The 14,333-nt window shown below is 59.5% G+C and overlaps 1 protein-coding gene across 5 annotated transcripts in view; it reads left to right on the top strand.

The window, feature by feature from the left end:
* The window catches only part of ADGRL1 (adhesion G protein-coupled receptor L1), a 52,329-nt gene that overhangs the window by 16,116 nt on the left and 21,880 nt on the right, over positions 1-14,333 (top strand). For all 5 annotated transcript variants that reach the window (XM_041760859.1, XM_041760858.1, XM_041760862.1 and 2 more), the window contains exons 2-3: positions 10,310-10,474; positions 13,668-13,881. In XM_041760859.1, the coding sequence (XP_041616793.1) occupies positions 10,405-10,474; positions 13,668-13,881 (284 nt within the window). In that variant the 5' untranslated portion in view covers positions 10,310-10,404. The remainder of the gene's footprint in view (positions 1-10,309; positions 10,475-13,667; positions 13,882-14,333) is intronic.

Genomic DNA, 14,333 nt, shown 5'->3' with positions numbered 1-14,333 from the left:
AGGACCTGGGGCAGCGTCTGTGGTCTGCACCCTCTAAATACCAGTAGCATCCCTCCCACTCCCGGATGAGACACCTAAAAAGGTCCCCAGACATTGCCAAACAGCCTGAGGCAGAGAACAAAACCGTCCAGTTAAGGACCACCGCTCAGGACCAGGGATCGGAGCCTTTCTCTGCGAAGAGCCAGGTGGTAAATCCCGGAGCCTGGCAGGTGGCCCACGGGCTCTCATGCGTATTTTCCCTCTGCCTCTCCTTCGCAGCCCTTTAAAAGTGGCGAGAGCACTCTTAGTCCACTGGCTGCATAGACAGTCCAGGACGGGGCCACAGGTGGACAGCTCCTGCCCCAGAGCGCCCCCCAGTTGCCCTTGGTTGTGGAGGTTGAGGCACCTGTGGGTGCACTGTCCTGAGCAGAGGAGCAGCCCCATATGGGGCAGACTTAAGGACATGGCAAATCTGGTACAGTTTGTCCCTGTCACCTCCCTGCTCTCATGTCTTCCCACTCCCCCAGGCTCATTCCACCTTCCTCACTTGTCCTCAGACACGTGCTGGCCAGCCCCAGGACCTTTGCACAGGCTGTGCCTCCTGACAGGAACTTGTTTCTCTTCCTTGGACACCAGTATGGCTCCTCCCTTACTTTTGTGGGCCTTTGTTGAAGTGTCTGGTCTTTCCAGAGCAGCCTTTTTTTTTTTTTTTTTTAAGATTTTATTTATTTATTCATGACATACACACGCACACAGAGCGGCAGAGACACAGGCAGAGGGAGAAGCTGGCTTCATGCAGGGAGCCGGATGTGGGACTCAATCCTGGGACTCCAGGATCACACCCTGGGCCAAAGGCAGGTGCTAAACCGCTAAGCCACCCAGGGATCCCCAGAGCGGCCTATTTTAAATTCCATACACACACCTACACTGCCCACCCACACACACACCCAGAGACCCCATTCCTTCACAACACTAGGACTTCATAAGATTGGCTCTTTAGTGTTTCTTGTGTCTGGCTCATCCACAGGTGTCTGTCCAGCTCCTAGGTCAGTGCCTGGTACCGAGGAGCCCTAAAAAGGACTTGTGGGGCTGCCATATGTTATGTCTGAGCCCCTTGGCCACTGCAGGAGGTTTCCATCCCATTTCCCTAGGGAGAGACAGAATTCAGGGGGAGAACATGGGGGCCTCACCACATGGCCCTAAGCGGGCAGAGCTGGGATTTGGACATAGGACCCTGGGACTCTTCCCTCTTGCCCTGCTGGGCGTCCTCGCCCCCTCCGTCAGGTCTCTGTATCCCCCACCCTGCCCCTTTGCTGCCAGCACCCGGAGGCCCCGGGACTCCCGCCACCTCCCACTCTGCCTTGGGCCCTGGCTCCTACCGCTCTTTTCAGCTGTGCTCCCCTCATGCCCGATGTGCAGGGCTCTGGGATGGGCAGTGAACAGTGTCAAGTGGAAACGAACCATGGGCCTCCCGGAGCACCAGCCTCCTGTGGTGAGCAGCTTAGAGGAGGCACCTGGCCAGCCTATAAGTCAGGGTGGGCTTCCTGGGGGAGGTGGCCTCCCAGCTGCAGCCTGGACGGGGAAGGAGGGATAAAGTGGAGGGGAGAGAGAGTTTGTGAAGAGAGGCCTGCCCTGAGGCCAGAAAGAAGGTGGTGGCTCAAAGGGGAAAAGGTAAGACGTGTTAGGGCCAGGCTAGTAGAGATAGTAGAGAGGAGGCTGGAGGGGTGGGGGGGGGGCAGAAGAATTGGGTTTGTGCCATGAGGCGCGTCCGTGGGGCCAGGAAGGCCTATGGAGAGGTCACGGCCCAGCAGACCGGATGGGAATATTCCGCATGAGTCCTCTCTGGCTCCTGGGTGGGAGAGAACCACACAGGGAAGGAAGGGGGGCCAGGAAGCCAGCGGGAAGGGGAGGCCCAGCAGGCTGTCAGAGTGAAGGCTCCGGAAGGGGCCCCGAGACGTTAGAGCTGGGCTGGTGCGGGGGGTTTTCAAGACAGGACTTGACATGGTTTGCTGGGTGATTGGTAGGAGAGTGAAGGAAGGAAGCAAGGGCCAGACGGCAGCTGTGCCGGCTGAGTGGACAGGGAGAAGAAAGGGCTGGGGGTGGGGCGCGCCCTCTGCTCTCAGCAGCCCCCACCCCACCCCGCAGCCTAATCTCCCTTGGCAGCAGCAGGAGTCTCTGAACTTCCGAGTCAGGCCACATCCCCCCTTCTGCTCAGAGCCCTCCTTGGCTCCCACCTCACTTGGAGAAAAAGCCTGTGTCCCCCCCTCGACTCACAAGGCCCTGCTAGCTCTGTCCTTTCACCTCCCCTTGCCCTCACCTCCTCACACTCTTCCTCCGTGCTCGCTGGGCTGCAGCCACGCTCCAGCAGATTCTACCTCAGGGCCTTTGCACGTGCCGTTCCTGCTGCCTGGGATAGTCTTCCCCCAGGTACCTAGAGGGCTCACCTCCGTGACACGTCTGCCCCTGGGAGAGGTGTTCCCTAACCGGCCCACTTACATCTGTACCTACAGATACACCTCCCCACACACCCCTCCTTCAGGCCTATTTTCCTCCCAAGCACTCTGACCCAGTGGGAACTAGGTAACTATCCACTGAATGGATGACCTGTTCCCCGGGTCTGCTTTGTCTTTGTTCATTAAACAAATTAACAAGTACTTGTTCTTGCCCAGGGCTGGGCACGCAGCAGAGAGCCAGACCGACCATGATGGAGCTTTCCCTGGGAGTCCCCAGCTGGTGGGAACTTCCAACAGACGTTCAGCAGCAGAGCCCAGGTCCAATCAGGGGAGCGAAACGTGGTGGTCCCTTGTGCCGTGAGTGGCTGTGGGAGAGACCGACGCCGGCAATCCCAGGGGCAGAACCCCTTGAGGGGAGAGTGGGGCAGGGGCAGGAGCCCTGGCACTCTGTGTGTGAGAGAGGGAGAGGTACATGAGCCCAGAGCCTTAGGGGCCAGCTAGGGCCTCCGAGACAGTAGGGAGCCATGGAGGGTTGTAGGCTGGGAGGGACACGACTGGGTTTTCATCTTACAAAGCTCAGCTTGGGCTGAGTGGAGAGCCGGTGGGGTGGGAGTGGCAGGTAGATGGGGAGATAGATGGGCAGACGGGGAGGAGGCCTGGGGGCGGGGCGGGGGGGGGAAGCTGCTGCTTCGAATGGCCCCCACCCCTCTGTGGCCCAGGGCCACTGGGCAACCAGAGTGACTCTTGAGAACTGACAAATCAGACAAACCCCACCCAGTGGCACTGACATCTAGTGGGAGAAAGATAACAAACAGATAAATAAAACACACGGCTGCCATGCCAGTGGTGGGTGCCACGGAGAAAAAAGCCAGGATGGGATGTAGAAGTGCTGGGACCAGCAGGGCCTCTCCCAGCGGGTGACATTGGAGCAGAGACCCTGAGGAGGCGAGGGAGAAGCTTTGTAGGTACCTGGGGAGGTGGGAACAACAGTGCAAAGGCCCTGAGACGGGACTGTGCCTGGTGGTTTCCTCCAGGAAATAGGGGGCTGAGTGCAAGGACAGCGGGAGGAGCTGATGGCAGGGATGGGGCAGAGAGTGTGCAAGGCCCGTGGGCCCCGGGGGAGGACTTGGGCCTTTGCTCTAAGTGAGATGGGAGTCCTAGAAGGTTCTGAGCAGAGGAGGAATGCACCCTGACCCAGGTGCTCAAGGGCACCCTCTGGCTGCTGTGGGAGGACCAATCTTTGGGCAGCTACAGGGTGGGGAGACCTGAGAGGTGGGGAGGAGAGGAGGGAGGGACCAGGTGGCAGGTGATGGGGCCTGGCCAGGGATGAGACCTGGGAGGGAGAGGTGAGCAGATTCTGCAGGAGGGGCTGCTGGGGTTAGATGTGGGGGTGAAAGGAAAAGAGGGGTCTGGGAGGAGCACCTGGGAGGACTGGCTGCCCTTCAGGGAGATGGGGCTGGAGTGGAAGGTTTGGGGAGGACCCTGCCCTCTGAGCTCACAGTGCCCTTCCCAGGGGAGGGCTGTGTGCTGGGCATGGTCTGGGCACCTGCTCCGCCTCTGCAAGGTTTATCTCTTAGGCCCCAGAGGGGAGATGGGGAGACAGAGGCCACACAGCCCATTCCCACCTGGAGCCTAGTCCTTGTACCTTCCCCTGGGGCTTGCTGCTTCCTTTTTCTCCCTTGCCTGAGGGCTTCCTGGAGGAGGCGGGCTTGAGCTGGGCTCTCAGGCTACTGGCCTTGGGGCCAGAGGCAGGAGATTCTTGTGTGGAGGGGCAGGGCCAGGAGGGGCCCAGGGCACACCTGTTGGTGCCCCCCCCCCACCCCAGGCATTCAGGCTTCCACCCACAGGAGCGGAGGGTTGCCATGGCAACTGTACTCTAGGGCAGACTAGAGGCGCCCCCTCTCCTGCAGCAGGTTCTCCTCCTGTCACCCTCCCCTGTCCCATTTCAGGGCACCTGAGGACAGAGCCTGGGCCGTGTCACTCACCCCCAGGACCCCTGCTACACCGCCGCCCCCCCCCCCCCCCCCCCCCCCCCCACTTGACACTGCCATGGGCTCAGGAGCAAACTGAGGCAGGTGTGGCCGGGCTGGTGGATCCCCACCCCCACCCCCGCACCCTGGGGTTGGACCCGCCTCCCTGGGAGGGCAGCAAGCCCTCGTTCCCTTAGTTCAGTTAGGGTCACCCAAGTGTGCTGGGGCTTGAGGTGGGGACAGACACAGAGGCAGGCTCACCTGACCCTGGGGGTGCAGCATCCTAGGTGTGTCCACATGCAGGAGGGGACTCTCCCGGCCACCAGGGGCTCCCCAGCCCAACCAGAGGCAGGCTCACCTGACCCTGGGGGTGCAGCATCCTGGGTGTGTCCACATGCAGGAGGGGACTCTCCCGGCCACCAGGGGCTCCCCAGCCCAACCTACGGGGCCAGCCTGCCTGGGTTCAGAGTCCCCTTATCGGTGGGCGCCCCTGGGACCTCACGTTCCTCCTCTATAAGAGGCACGTGTGTGCCTCTCCCTCTGCTCCTGCTGCTGCTGCCCCATGTACTGAATTTCTATGGATTAAATGAGCCGTGTGTATACAGACAGTGCTTGGAATGGGGCACAGAAGTGTCAGCCGCTGTCGCTGGCATCCTGGGAGATTCTGGGACCAGAGGTGCATCAGGCCTCCCCTTCCCATGGTTTGTGAAAGACTCCCCAAGGTTTTGCGGCTCAGGCCTGTCCCCATCTCTGCCTCTCGGCCCATGCGAGCTGACCCCCTGTGTGAGTTTGCTGGGGCTGCTGTGACTAAGTACCCCAGACTGGACAGCTTTGACAACAAAAGCTTTTTATCTTACTTCCGGAGGCCAGAAGTCCAAGATCAAAGTGTGGGCAGGGTTGCTTCCTTCTGGAGGCTCTGAGCCGGTCTGTCCCGTGCCTCTCCTGCGGCTTCTGGGGGTTCGCTGGCCATCCTTGGCTCTCCTTGGTTTAGATGCATCGCCCCGATCTCTGCCTCCATCCTCCCATGGCCTACTCCCTTGTGTGTGTGTCTCTGTCTAAATATCCCCTTTTCATAAGGACACCAGTCATACTGGACTAAGGTTCACCCCTAATGATTTCATTTTAACTTGATTACTTTTTTAAAGACCAAAGAAGGTCCCGTTCTGAGGTGCTGGAGAATAGGACTCCAATGTATCTTTCTTTTTTGGGGTATTCAATCTATAAGAATCCCTCCTAAGGCCGCAGGGATGGTCAGGCTCAGGCCTCCCAAGATATGGCTCCTCCCTACCCACATCTGGCCTTTTCTCCCCGCTTAGGTGGGCATCAAGCAGCAGACAGAACTGCCCAGGGTCAGGTGGGCACAGAGTCTGGCCAGGAAGAGGCCACAGAAGTCACAGTGGCTGGCTCCTCATACTCAGCCCTGAGCTGGGGCCAGGCCTGGGGGTGCCAGGGGCTTCCCGGGGGAGCTGCTCCGGGGAGAGGCCCTGGGGGGAGTGGTGGGCAGCCGTGGGGAACACTCACTGCACCCCTGAGGCAGTGGTGCCTGGGCTGTGTGGGTCGGGCCTGGCCCCGGGTCGCAAACACCTATCTCCGGCCACCCCCAGCACGGTCACCTTGTGTTCATTAAGTAAATATTTTGTGTGAGGACCTACTAGGTATCTAGGTGCCAGGACATGGCCTTGGCAGCTTCCATTTTTCTGGGGATTACAAAGGAAATCCCCAAGTCACAAAGCAGTGACGTGATGGATGGTGATGGTGATGACAGCTGCAGCAGAGGACATTTTGCAGTCACTACGTGCTGGCCACGGCCCTGAAGGTCTCATGGTATCCCCATTTTACCAAGAGGAGGTGACGGGATGGGACGGGGGGGTGGACAGGTGGGCATTGACCGCAGCAAAGTCTGAAACAGGCTGGTCGAGGCCCACAGGCATCTCTGAGGAGGGCACATCAGAACCGAGATCTAAGGGACACGTGGTGGGAGTCCATGTGGCCTCACAGGTTGGGGAGCAGGAGCCACGGCAGGGGAGGACGAGTTAAGATGGCTTTAAAAGCACCCCCCCCAGGGGTCCCCGAACAGTGAATGGCTAAACCAGATGTGCTCTTGTCCATGGGGGAATATTACTCAGCTGCAAAGAGGAACAGCGTGCAGACCCAGGCTGCGGTGTGGACGGGCCTCGAGGACCTCACGCCGAGTGAAAGGTCACAAACAAACAGATAAATACTGTCTGATTCCACTTAGATGAGGTCCCCAGAGGAGTCCCAGTCGCATAGGCAGAGGGTAGATTGGTTGTTGTGGGGGAACGGAAGGGACCGCTCCTGAAGGCAGAGTCTCTGGAGTGATAAAGTTCTGGAAAATTGGTGATGGTGGTGGTGGCGGCAGCGGCGATGGTGGTGATGGCACAGCATTGAGAATGTAATTAATGCCTCTGAATTATACATGTAAAAACAGTTAAAATACCACATTTTATGTTACATTTTCTATTATACTATAATTTTTTGACAGCATCTCTGGCTGCCGGCGGGGAGCCCAGAGTGTGGGAGCAAGAGGGCTGGGGGTGCTGCTGGGAGGAGGTCGGGACTGTCTGGAGGGCAGTTGCTGGGGATGGACAGATCCTGAGATATTCTGGAAGGTACAGACCTGGGACATACTCCTGAATTGGGCGTTGGAGCGAGGGAAAGAGGAGCCAGGGATTTTTACTCCCAAGGACCTGGGAGAACGGAGGAACCGTGGACCCATACAGGAGGGGCTGTCAGTCTGGACGGGCTGACAGTGCTGTGGAGACCTGACAGAGGCGTAGACGGCGAGGAGAGAAGCGGGGTGGCCCTCAGTGTGGCAGTTGTCACACTGTATAGACAGTGTCTGAAGCCAGGAGGTCAGTTAGAGCCCCCGGGGGGAGTGCGGGTGGGGAAGAGGACTCCCCCTGAGGTCCCAGCATCAGGTCCTGGGTACAGACCCGAAGAGGGAGGGGGAGCCCCTCCACTCAGATGCGCGTGCCCTGTGCCCTGACTCATCCGGTGCCGTGGACAGCTCCCTTGGGTGGCTCTCAGGCTGGCCTGTCACGTGTGCACACTGTTGTCCTTACCAGAACCCTGCAGGTTTGAGGTGCAGAGGGAACTGGGGTAGAGGTGGGGGGCGGGACCTGGCTCAAGTTCTCAGCAGTCCTGAGTGGCCGAGTCGGATCCACACCCTGTGGGCTGGTGCCCCCAGAGCCTGGCATCCGGCAGCCTTTCCAGCATTAACCAGCGCTAACTAGTAAGCCCCCCAGGGACAGCCGGGGAGGGGAATGGCCGTCAGCATGGGGTCAGTGCTTCTCCTGAGGCTGACGGTGGCTGGGAGCTGATGGGGGGGATGTTAACAAGGAAGCCCCGGCCCCCCACAGTGGAACATGATAACATGCTTCGAGGGAAACCCAAAGTGCCACAGGCCACATCTAGTCGGGGTGAGGCAGTTAGAGGGGGGCTTCATGAAGGTGGTGGGGGCTATTCGAGACCACACTGTCCTGTCACTTTGCATGTGGTGAGAGGAGTCTGGGGCCTGGAGGGGGGGGGGTCCTGCCCACAAGTGTGCTGCTTCCACCTTTATTTCTGGAGAACCCGTCAAGTCCCTGCCCTCAAGGAGCTCATGGGCTAGCAGGGAAGGTTGACAACAGACCTGCTAGCGTAATACAGGTAACTCCAGATGTGCTTGAAAGCTGTCAAAAACGGCAACAGGATGGCTAGTGGGAGCAGCAGGAATGTTTGGGGAGGTCAGGGTAGGTTGCTCGGCCGCCCGGTGTGGCCTTGGAGTTGAGCCCTGAACGGGAGAGGCCAGAGCAGGTGTACGGGGATCCTGGGAGAGCATTCCAGGCAGAGCGCAGCCCTGGCCAAGTGGGGGAGGGGCGGGGCAGGAAGCCAGAGCATCCTAGGGACTGCAGGAGGCCGGTTACAGAGCAGGGTGGCACCGATCACCTTGGCCTCTAGGCCCTGGTGAGGAGCACAGACCCCAGCGGAGAGCTGAGGGGGAGGTTACCACTCAGATCTACGTCATTCAGTGATCCCTTAGCACTGAGCTGAGGACAGGCCAGGAGGTAGGGAGGCCAAGACGAACGTCCGGGTGCGGCAGGGTGGTGGCTTGGTCCTGGCCGCTGGCACCGGGGGCCCCAAGCAGGCAGGTTGGCGAGGTACTCTGGAGGCCGAGCTCTCAGGACTGGCTGATGGAGCTGGTGAAGGGCAGAGGTGTGGAAGGGTGAGCAGTCGAAGTGCATTCCTAGGTTTAGGTCTGAGATTCAACACTCATTGCTGTGCCAGGCCTGTTCTAGAAGCTAGGGCTGGGGCTGTGAGCAAAGCAGTCCAGTGATTCCTGTCTATGCAGGGGCTGTTCTGTGCAAGAAATAATAGTTACTTTGTTAAAAAGTATCTTATTTATTTGAGAGAGAAAGAGAAAGCGCTGGAGGGCTCTATCCCAAGACTCTGGGATCATGACCAGAGCCAAAGGCAAACACTTAACCCACTGAGCCACCAGGCGCCCCTAAATAGTTACATTTGCACAAAGGCCTAAAGGAGGTGAGGGGAGCAGCCTTGAGGATAACTGGTGGGCAGAACTGCAGAAGAACTGGCAAGTGCAAAGGCCCTGGGGCCGGGCTTGATGTGGTCAGGGAATGTCAGGGAGCCAACTGGGCTGGTGGACTGGCTTTCACTCGGTGGGGGGAAGAGCAGTAATCGGGCCCCTGTTGAGAGATTCCAAACAGAAAATAAGAGATGGGGAAGGTATCCGCTGGTCAACGGCATTGAAACTCTGGGACAGACTGGGGTGAGGCGGGAGAAGACAGAGTGAGTGGGTGTGTTCACACACTGGAGGGCCTGTCGAAACCCGGGTGCTGGCCCTCCCCGGAGAATGTGTGTTCGTAGAAGTTCCTGGCCAGGCTGGTGCCGCTGGGCCCGGGCCACCGCTGAGAACCGCAGTGCAGATAACGCAAAGGGCCTCCGACAGGAGAGATCTGGGTTTGCAACTCGGAGAGCATCCAGGGGAGCCGGGATGGGGGGGGAAGGGAGGAGCGGCCGGGAGGGCAGGAAGTGGGTCAGAACTGAGCCAAGGAGCTGCACCCAGGGACGGGGACCAGGACGGGGACGGGGACGGGGACAGGACGGGCAGGTGGTTGGGAGCATTGCAGGGGAGGGCACACAACACCAGCTGCCCCCCCTCCACCCCTTGGGACTGCACCCCCTCTCTTCCCCCGCCTGCCTGTCTCCAGCTTACCTCGAGGGTCCCCCGGAGGGGAAGGAGGGGACTCAGTTGTCCCTTGTCCCCGATCTGTGGCGCCAGCCAGCTGGATCCTAATTAGCTACCAGAGCGGGGGAGACAGGAAGCAAGGGCTGGGGCGGGGCCTGGACCTGCCCTACCGGGAGGCTGCCACTCAAGGCTGCCAGTCAAGGCCAGGATGCCTCGGTACCCCGACCCCTGTGCCAGGTCCCGGAGACCAGTGGGCAGGGGTAGGATTTGGGGATGGAGAAGAGGCTTCCAGAAGGCCTTTATCTCCCATGATAGGGGGTCGATGCCTGCTGGGTGCAGGCGGGCCTTTCACAGCCCTGACATCCCCGAGAGCTGCCCCTGCTACCTGAGAGGGGCTGTGGGACCATGGGAGGTGCTTCCAGGAGGTTCCCTGTGGCCCACAGTGCCCGGATGGCTGGGGCTGTCCACCGGCTGGGGGTGGGAGTTAGCAGCTTTGGCTGGAGGGCCTGGAGGGGCGTCAGCCACTGCCCCAGGGGTGCAGCCTGTCACATGCAGCTGGCTCCAGGGAGGTCTGCTGACCAGCCCCTCTCGGGACCATGGGGACCGTGGGGTGGAAGCGCTCAGCCACCGGCCCAAACGCCCCCCCATCCTGGGCCTGCTGGGGGCTGCCCCTGCCTCACTCTCCCTGTTCTCCCCAGGCTGGTGGGGCGGGCCGTGGCGCCCACCTGCTGATGCGGGGCAAGGCCCCCAACACAGGACACTGAGCGCCCCGAACACGCCCCCGGCTGCCGCCATGGCCCGCCTGGCTGCAGTGCTCTGGAGTCTCTGCATCACCGCCGTCCTGGTCACCTCGGCCACCCAAGGTAGGTGCTGCCGGGGCCGGGGAGGAGCCGGGGCTCCAAAAGGCCACTGGGAGGGCGGATAAGATGCTGAGATACCTCCCATCTGCTCGGTGAGGAACCACGGTCCCTACCTCGCCCCAGACGGCAGCGGAACCAAACCAGAAGAGGACTTGGTAATCGCACCCCCCAGCACCCTCCAGGGGTCTCCGGACCAGCCCCTCACCCCCAACACCCGGGGTGGCAGGGCTCAGCCCTCCAGGGGTTCTGGAGCCTGGGATGCGGGCTGTGGCCTCCCGGGACCAGGATGGGCCTTCCCGGTGAGCCGATCCTCCTCTGTCTTATGTGTGTGTCTTTCTCTGTGATTACATCTCTGAGGCTCTCGCTGGGAAGAAGGCTTAATTAAAGCATGCCCGCTGACGTTTATTTAAAAACAACTAATTACCGGGCTCGGCCCTATGCTGGCCCCAGGATCCTGCACATGCAACAATTAGTGCCCTGAGCCTGCCCGCCCACCTTCACCAATTACTCAATTATGGTCCCCATGGCGGGCCCAGGCGGGGGCAAGGGCAGGGCGAGAGGAGAGGCAAGAAGAAGGGGCCTGCTGGCCTTGCCCCTCGCCCTGGGACATGCCCCGAGCTGGCGCTGTCTGGAGAGCAGTTCAAGTGGACTCTGCTCCCCAGTGTCCTTCACGTAGCCCAGTACTCCGAAAGCCACAAAGGTGTAGGGGGCATTGTTCAGCCTGACCCCAGGGCCTTGGCACTACTCTGGCCAGCTGGCACCCTCTGCTTCCCCAGTGCCCATGTTCTCTGCCCATCCAGGTCCTGCCCCACCGCCCCAGCTGGGCCAGGAGGGGCCGCTTCCACCCCCAGACCCATCTGAGCCAGCCCTCCACCCCCGGCCTCCCTCCCAGGCCCGGGAAGGGCTAAAATTAGCTGTGGAAGCAGATGGTGCTAGAGGAACACATGTAATACTTTTCCCCCAAGTGAGACTCAACTCACCCCAGAAAACCCCAGGGGCCTAGCTGCGATCCCCTTGGGGCCCCCTACCCGATATTGGAGAGAACAGATCTCTGAAAGGGGCCTGGTACTTCTCTCCACCCACGAGCTGCAGTGCGCACACTGGAGCCTGTGCAGTCACTTTGTGCATCCCCACTTTGCGCCAGCACCCTGCAAGGCCTAGCTGGGGCAGTGTCCGGGTAGGTGGCTGACCTGGCGGGTGTGGACCACGTGGAGCCCCCTCTGTCCTTCAGAGACCGGCTGCCTCAATGATCTTTTTTTTTTTTTTAAGATTTTGTTTATTTATTTGAGAGGGAGAGTGAGAGCATGAGTGGGAGGGGCTGAGGGAGAGAGTCTCAGACAGACTCCCCGCTGAGCATGGAGCCTGATGCGGGGCTTGATCCCAGGACCCTGAGATCATACCTGAGCCGAAGGCAGACACATAACCAGATGAGCCCCCCAGATGCCTTTCAGTAATCTTAGGGATAGTAGTACTTAGCACCCATCATCCCTGTGGACGGCCTGCACCTGCTGCAGCCCTCACAGTGCTGGGAGGTGGGAGTGGCAGCTCCTTGGAGGAGGAACTAGGGCCACAGAGGTGGTCAGTTACTGGACGAGTGTCTGGCTCCTGAGTTGGAGCTCTCAGTCCTCACATGGCCCAGGATGGGGACTGGCCTGTGCCGGCGCAACCCCATGGGGAATGTTCTTTCATTGTCGCCCTGATCCTCACCACGCATGGCACCGTGCTGAGTGCTTCCTTTGGGAACATTCTATAGTGTGTGGAATCCTCAAAGCCTAGCCCTGGGCTGTCAGTGCTGATCTTACAGATTGGAAACTGAGGCCCAAGGAGGCTAACACATTGGCTGTCCAAACTGAGTATGCATCAGAATAGCTGGTGGACACACAGGTTCGAGGTTCCTGCTTTCACCCTTGAGGTTCTGATGCAGCAGGCCTGGGGGTAGGGAGCCGGAATCTGCCTTCCCAACCAGCCACCACGTGACGCTGGCGCTGCTGATCCACAGGCCCCCCTGACATGCCTGGCCTCTCAGCCGTGGAGTGGCCAGGCCAGGTGTGGTTTCTTTCAGAACACAAGAGCATTTCCTACCATGCCCTCTCCCCTCCTTAGGTGGGGTGGCATACCCAAGACTACCCTCACTTCTGACACCAGTTGTGAGTTTCTAGACCATTCTCAGATTTCATGATTCACTAGAAGCATTCGTAGAATTCTGAGGCACTGTTCTACTCTTGGTTACAGCTTATTACAGTGAACAGTTATAGGTCAAATCAGCCAGAAGAGGTGTGTGGGGAAGCTTCCAGGGAGGTTCCATGCACAGGCCTCCCCGTTGTCCCATCGCAGTGGAGCTGTGGGCAGCGTCACCTCTCCCAGCAGTGTTGTGTGACAATGTGCATGGTGTACTGCCAACTTGGGATGCTCCCCTGAGCCTTGAGGTCCAGAGTCTTTACTGGGGTTTGGTCATGTAGACACGGGTAACCACCCACGTGACTGACCCCTGTCTCCAGCCCTTCCAGAAGTCCGCAGATACCCAGAAGCACTTGATCACATTGTTAGTATGCTCATTTGCTAGGGCCTCTGGGACAAAGTATCACAGACTGGGTGGCTTCAACCACAGAATCGTACTGCCTTACAGTTAGTTCCAGAGGCTGGGAGTTAAAGATCAAGGTGGCAGCAGGCTTAGCTCCTTCTGAGGGCTGGGAGGGAAGAGGTTATTCCAGGCCTTCTCCTGGGCTTGCAGCTGGCCATCTTCTCCTTGTGTTTCCACACTGACTTCCGTTTGTGTGTAACTCTGCGTCCAAATTTCCCCTTTTCATAAGGACACTGGTCATATTGGATCAGGGCCTACCTTAATGGCCTGATTTTAACTTGATCACCTCTGCTTCAAATTTGGTCCCACTCCAAGATCCTAGGGATTGGAACTTCAGCATTTGTGGTGGGGAGGATGCAATTCAACCCATCACAGTTAGTGTAGACCCCCTGGCCTGGCCCAGGGCCCCCAGGTAAACAAAGACGCCCATCAGGCAGGATACTCCCGGTGCTTTGAAGCACCTCCCAGGAGCCAAGGGCAAGGACTTGACTGCACAGGCAGGCACGTTGAAAAGCCCATTTCACAGATGAAAGAACTGAGGTCCATACAACCCACATCCTGGATACAGCCAGGCTGGAGGGGGCACCTCCTCAGCAGGATCTTCCCTTCCCATAGGCCTGAGCCGGGCTGGGCTCCCATTCGGGTTGATGCGCCGGGAGCTGGCATGCGAAGGCTACCCCATAGAGCTGCGGTGTCCAGGCAGTGACGTCATCATGGTGGAGAATGCCAACTACGGGCGCACAGATGACAAGATCTGTGATGCCGACCCTTTCCAGATGGAGAACGTGCAGTGCTACCTGCCCGACGCCTTCAAGATCATGTCGCAGAGGTGAGTCCTTCCCACCCTCCCCGGCTCCTGGGAGGAGGGCTGGAGGCAGCTCCCGGGGTCCCTGGATAAGTGTCCTCCACGTGCCCCCTGGCCAGGGCACCTTGTTCACCCTCAGTCTTCCTTCTGTGCGTCCTGCATGTTTCCTGAGCACCTGCTAGGGACCAGGTCCCACATAGCCAGCCAGGAAGACCCAGCCCCTCTTCCCCAACAGCCCGTACCCACTAGGCACCTCCAGAAGCCCATTCCAGGATTCCTGGGGGTGGCAGTTGAGGTCTTGCAGTATAAAAGCAATAGCAGGACAGGGCAAGTGTCATGGGAGTTGAGGGAGAGCCCAGAGGTCACGCAGGCTTCCCTGAGGAGCTGCTGTCAGAACACAGATGGCGGAAGTGCACCTGAGTGTTGAGTGTGAGAGAAAGGGAGCGCCCGAGTGTGCAAGGCTGTGTGTGAGTGCG

The sequence above is a fragment of the Vulpes lagopus genome, chromosome 7, assembly GCF_018345385.1.
Source record: "Vulpes lagopus strain Blue_001 chromosome 7, ASM1834538v1, whole genome shotgun sequence".
In the NCBI taxonomy this organism is placed as follows: Eukaryota; Metazoa; Chordata; class Mammalia; order Carnivora; family Canidae; genus Vulpes; species Vulpes lagopus.
The sequence above is the reverse complement of the archived record's forward strand: the minus strand, read 5'-3'. Positions and strand labels throughout refer to the sequence as shown.